Here is a 5936-nt window from a genome sequence, read left to right as displayed (position 1 = left end):
CTCTAACACCAAACTAATGCAAGGAAATATGATGGGTTGTAATATGAATAAGAACTAGATGGAATGAGAGTTGCTTAGAAGAAATTGATAGGTGGTTAGGCACCTCTACAAGAACACTAAGTTCTCAACTAAAAGCTCTCAAGTCTTATTTTCGTTCACATGTACAAATTGATTTACAAAGAGCTTATATTAAACTACTTATTCTAGTTGTTTGACATTGGCAGTCTCTAGATGATTGACAAGTGTCTGAATCCTATTAGCTAATGCTTAAAAAATCATATAACTAACTAATTAGTTACAAGAGGATTATGGTATTGCTACTTGAAATGCCCTATTTCAGGTAGGCACCTATTCCACCCAATCTGCAGATCAATCTTTGAAAAATTAATGGCATTACGCACTTGATTCACCCAACATAAAATAATGCATTATATACTTAAATGCTAATCATGGAATTTATAGAAATTAAAATCATCCCTAATCTAATACACGCGCGTGCGCGCACGCGCACACACACACACACACACACACATATATATATATATATATATCACCCCATATCATTATCAATCAACATGCTTTAGTATATATATTACTACTATATATATTTAATAATTGTGAATAATTTTCTTGATGTGAGATTCGACGAAGAAATTGATGCATTTGAGTGCATATGGTTGAATGTGTTTAAGCAGGATCTTCCCCTCCCCTTTTAGTAACTCCCAAGTCCAACAATCTCCTACTCACTCAATGACGCTTTTCAGAGTGGAAGTTGGATGGCAATTGGAGGGGGAAAGATCTTGAAGGCTCAGGCCCAAAAAGGCCATCAAAGGCTACAAGGTCAAGCCCAAGCTAGTCCAGCCCGAGACCACATTCATATGTTGACCCCGACGCTTGGGAGACTGGAAGTTTGGGGAGGCAATCGGAAGGAGAAAGAAAAGATCCTAAAAGCAAAGGGGCTTAAGGTAAAGACCATGTTTATGTGGTGACCCCATTTCATCCAACCCACTGATGATGATGGATACTCTCACGAGTCTCACCCCTACAAATTTTTTTTCTTTTTTTTTTTGGGTACAGTTCTAACTTCTAAGCCCAGTGTTCAATTAATTAATTAATTAATTAATTTTTTTTATACAAGATAAAAAATTCTATTCTAGTTTAATGTAAGTGTATACATACGTGAAGTTTCCTTTTAAAGACTGAATCTCAACCCTTACCCCTCACACCCTACAATCACTTATACCTATGGAATAACCATCACGTCAAGAGTGCATAGTGGTTGAAGTTCTTAAAATTTGCATATTTAGCTAAAAGCAAATTGAAGCTTAAAACATAAATAACATAATTTTAAAAAAAAAATTGCTGAATACATAAATATCATAATTTGTTAGATTCTCTTGCGACCTCATAAATAAAAGAAGGCCAAGATGAGTTTTACAAAAATGATAAATATAAATATATAGAATTTTATTATAATGTGATCCACTCGGAGCCATCAATGAAGGTAAGTGAAAGAAAAGGCTTGGCTTCCTCATCAGTAAGTTCCCTTGACCATGATACCCTCCCTGCATAGCTTGCTCCTGGTCCTGTACACTTGTATTGCCCATAAAACACAGTCCTGCATCCACATATAAATTCAAAGCCTCCTCAATCAGAGTCAGTCTGGCGCATGCTATTAATATTATGGCCAAATTGAAAACTACCAACAAAAATCAACCAAGCTAGAATTAAGGTGGCTTTTGTAGAAACCATGCCTATGCTAGCGTGGCTTGAATTAAAAATATGATGGCTAAAGTAAAACGGCGAGACTCAATTTTTTTAGTGGTTTATAATATGCTTTTTTTTTTTTTTTAATGCACAGTGGTACACGTAGATTTTGCAGTAGAAAAAGGGCAAAAGGCACACACTTAATGACGGATATGCCCTCCTTGTATAATAAAGTAAATGGCTCATTTGAGTAGTTTTGGATTGGGCTTTTACGCCATTTTCTTACATAGCTGTTTAAAGAAGAAAATATGTTGGCATGTCGCTTTAAGTCAAGGCTTCTGTGGAAGAGAAAAGACAAATACCTAAACCTATATAAATAAGGACATGGAGAGGAGACCACAGGACACCAATGCATTGTCCCTACTCCCTACTCCCTACGGCAACAAATTGGGCCCGAAGAAATTATGGAATTTGTCTTTTTCTTTTTCTTTTTTAAAAGGGCAAAAGGCACACACTTAATGACGGATATGCCCTCCTTGTATAATAAAGTAAATGGCTCATTTGAGTAGTTTTGGATTGGGCTTTTACGCCATTTTCTTACATAGCTGTTTAAAGAAGAAAATATGTTGGCATGTCGCTTTAAGTCAAGGCTTCTGTGGAAGAGAAAAGACAAATACCTAAACCTATATAAATAAGGACATGGAGAGGAGACCACAGGACACCAATGCATTGTCCCTACTCCCTACTCCCTACGGCAACAAATTGGGCCCGAAGAAATTATGGAATTTGTCTTTTTCTTTTTCTTTTTTTTTTTTCTTTTTTTTTAATCCGCTAGGGAAAAATAGGTAGGTAAATGACATGAAATTTCAGATTATTTTTACAGAAATTTTTAATATGTACTCTTAAAATATACATTAGTGTAAATTATTTGAGAAAACTTTTTATGAAAAAGTAACTAATTATTTTGACAACTTTTTTAATTCCTTGTAAAAAAAAATTTCAAAATAAATAGTTGATATATGCCCTAAAAACACATATTAACCGAACTCATTTTCACAAATCACGTGCTTTCAAGGTCACTAGTGTGCATCAAAAACTTCAAGAATGGGAAAATTTTAAGAAATTTAATTGGGAAAAAAGTGTAAGTTAACAATTGCATCGTACAACATCAACATGTAAGGGTTCGCACTCTGCAACCTCAGTTTTTTAAGTAAAATAGGAAAGGCATCATTATTGGGTGCATGTCTATGCTAAAATTAAGTCATCTTCATTTGATATATTTTATGATTCAAATTATATATTATAAACTTTAAAAAATATTTGTATTATTTTAAATTTTGAATGATATGATACTATCAAATATATAAGAAATAAAATATTAACAGGGGAAATAGATTTTCTCCTTGTACCCTAGTGCACTGCCAATTAATGCACTGTACTTCAACCAGACCTTTTTTTTGTTTTTTTTTTTTTTTTGGAGAAACACTTCAACCAGACCTTAGTTTTTTTTTTTTTTTTTTTTTTTTGCTGAAAACCAGACCTTAGTTATTATTTGGTATTTTCAAAGAGTTATTACTCCTTTGTGACATGGCTATAAAGGAAGGGAAAAAAGTGAGGAAATGTGATAAAACCAATACTATCTTTCGCTAGTGATAAAAGTGAGGTGCAATTAACTAGTGAAGTTATGAGAGAGAGAGAGAGAGAGACAGAGAGATGTACATTTCACGATTAGGGTCACCCCAATTATACCAGCCTTTGGGAATGATAATGTTGTCCATATACGTATAAGCAAAGACGACCCGAGAGAAAGGACCCCATGCCCTCCCAAGGTAGAGTGCTCCTGAGCCCGTGACCTTACAGTTCACAAAAGAGAAACCCGTGTCATCTAAAAGACTGCTCCTCCCTTGTGCTGTTAGGGCCCCCATATTCCGTGCTACTGCGTGCACGTGACATCCCTGCAATTATCATAAATTAACCATCATATTTATTTAGTTTTAAATCAATAATTAAACGACTCTCAAAAAAAAAAAATCAATAATAAAACACACCCCCACCAATCAATTTTTTTCCCTTCATTTAACATAGGAATTTAATATATAGTAACTTTTACTTAGTGAAAACCACAAAAAGCAAAATACATTAGTTTCTACTTTCTAAAAGATAACCTTTGAATCCACAAGTAGTGATCCTAGAATCCACTAAAATATAGATAAACAAAAGTCTTGACATTTTATTAATCTGAAATAACAATTTAATATTAACTTTTATTTAGGTGACCATCTATACATGAATATGATCTTCCATCAAAAAAAAAAATACATGAATATGATCTAACCTCAAAAAGAGAGAGAGCATTGCCAAAGATGAAGTCCACAGAACCTTCAATGTAACAATCCTTGTAATAGTGCCTACCCAAGTGGTCATAAAGTGTGTCCTGTGCTCCCAAAAATCTACACCCCAAGAATGTTGCTGTATCCGCTGATATTCTAAATGCCACTGCCTGTTTTCCAATTGCCCCTGGTTTTGGTACTGGGGTAGTGTTCTGCATCAAATTCTCTAGCAGTCAGACAGGCAGAGAGAGAGAAGGAGAGAGATGGCTTTACTTTAGTACCTTAAATGTGATGTTCTTGGCAATGAAATAAGGGGAATTCACAGCAAAAGTTGCAGAAGCGTATGTCCCCATGGGCTTCCCTCTCGGCCCAGGTGTTTGGGCTGTGTCTCCCCATTGAACTATTGTTTTATCTGCCCCTGCTCCTTCAATGGTTATGAATGATTTCAAAGGAGGAATATTAACTTTCTCCCTGAAAATTCAAGATTTTCCAATGTGACCCATTTCACCCTTTCACATTTATCACAATCCTAAAAGAAACCTTGCTCCAACTATAACAGTGATGAAACAAAAGACAATTCATAAACTGCAAAGTCTAGCTTGGTTAGAACACCTACTCCTAAAGCATTTGGGTCACAAGAAAAAGACACAACAAAAAACACAAATGAGAATCACTTCTATATATACCAAATTGAAGACAAACTAACTTAAAAATGAATATAGAAAATCTTTATATATATAATTCATGGTTCAGAAGAGTCAAAGCAATTTGGCAGAGCCCAAAGCTTTATAAAGACAAATGACTAATTAAATAAAGGATAGATGATAAAAAGAGAATCCAACTAGAAATCACAGAACATAAAGCCGAAGTACTCACGTGTAAACTCCTGCATGGACTTTAATGACCACTCTCACAAGGTTGATGAATGGTAGAGAATCAATGGCATCCTGAATTGAAGTGAAATCTCCGGCAGCCGGCTTTTTAGTCACAGTAAGAGTGTAAGAAGGGAATAGCTTATTCTTTGCAGTCTTGAAAACCGAGTGCTTCAGGCAGCCAACAAACTTCACCCACTTCATAAATTGCTGTTCTGAGAATTTGGTTCGTGTCACATTCTTCGATAATTGCTTCCCTGCAGAATTCCTTGGTCGAATTCCTTTGGTGTGACATAATGTTTGGCTTAAATTTAACAAAAGAAGAAGAAGAATAAAATAAAAAATGTGTCTTATTTTTGACATATTGAAAGAGAATGAAAATAGGAGTGACGAGGGAATTAGCATATATAGAGGGAATGTAATTTGGAACTTAAAAAGTGCTATAGAAAGCGGCTTGTGGCACTTGTTGTTTATATATGAGTAAGTTTAGTGCCGAACTAAGGGAATCAATCACAGAAAGTGCAATAGAGGTCACGGGCGCTTCTACTGACATCCATGTAGAAAGAGAAAGAAGCAAACAATCCAAGCCACAAGACAGGCTGCACTTTATTGATTACAAAAATATTGTTTCTAAAAATTTTGCACCTTTTGTTGTTGTTTTTATTTGGTGGTGCCCATGAGTGTTTCTCCCACTGTTTGTGTGTTGGTTAATATATTCGTGAGGGGATAGTGGCATGTTGCTGCTGTGCTACCGTTTATATTAATAATATTTTGTCACCAACTTTCTGCTTTGTGGACTGCTTACCTACCCTTAAATCACGACCGTCAAAGCACCCAAAAAATAATCATGGCCGTCAAATCATTGGACCTGAATTTAGGTTCGATTACATTATTATCCAAATTCACTGTAGAGTGGCTTAGACTAGCTGGGTTTTTCTTTTTTATTAGGATATCAAGTGGGCTAGTCTTGACTCACTTGCAGGCCTATTCAAATGCAAAATACTGTCCGGAACTCAGAATAGCTTTA

The 5936-nt window shown here is 35.2% G+C and overlaps 1 protein-coding gene across 1 annotated transcript; it reads right to left on the bottom strand.

Moving 5' to 3' along the window:
* Window positions 1-1359: 1359 nt before the first annotated feature.
* LOC112033938 (probable pectinesterase 53) lies at window positions 1360-5459 on the bottom strand. The gene is made up of 5 exons (XM_024066721.2): window positions 4914-5459; window positions 4319-4508; window positions 4043-4249; window positions 3427-3662; window positions 1360-1618 (listed from the first exon to the last, which is right to left on the bottom strand). The coding sequence occupies exons 1-5, from the start codon at window positions 5312-5314 to the stop codon at window positions 1471-1473; spliced, it is 1182 nt and encodes a 393-aa protein (XP_023922489.1). The 5' UTR covers window positions 5315-5459; the 3' UTR covers window positions 1360-1470.
* Between the last annotated feature and the right edge of the window lie 477 nt (window positions 5460-5936).

Source organism: Quercus suber, unplaced genomic scaffold (genome assembly GCF_002906115.3).
Source record: "Quercus suber isolate HL8 unplaced genomic scaffold, Cork oak 2.0 scaffold_101, whole genome shotgun sequence".
Lineage (NCBI taxonomy): Eukaryota > Viridiplantae > Streptophyta > Magnoliopsida > Fagales > Fagaceae > Quercus > Quercus suber.
Note: the sequence above shows the minus strand (reverse complement) of the source record. Positions and strands in the feature narration are given on the sequence as shown.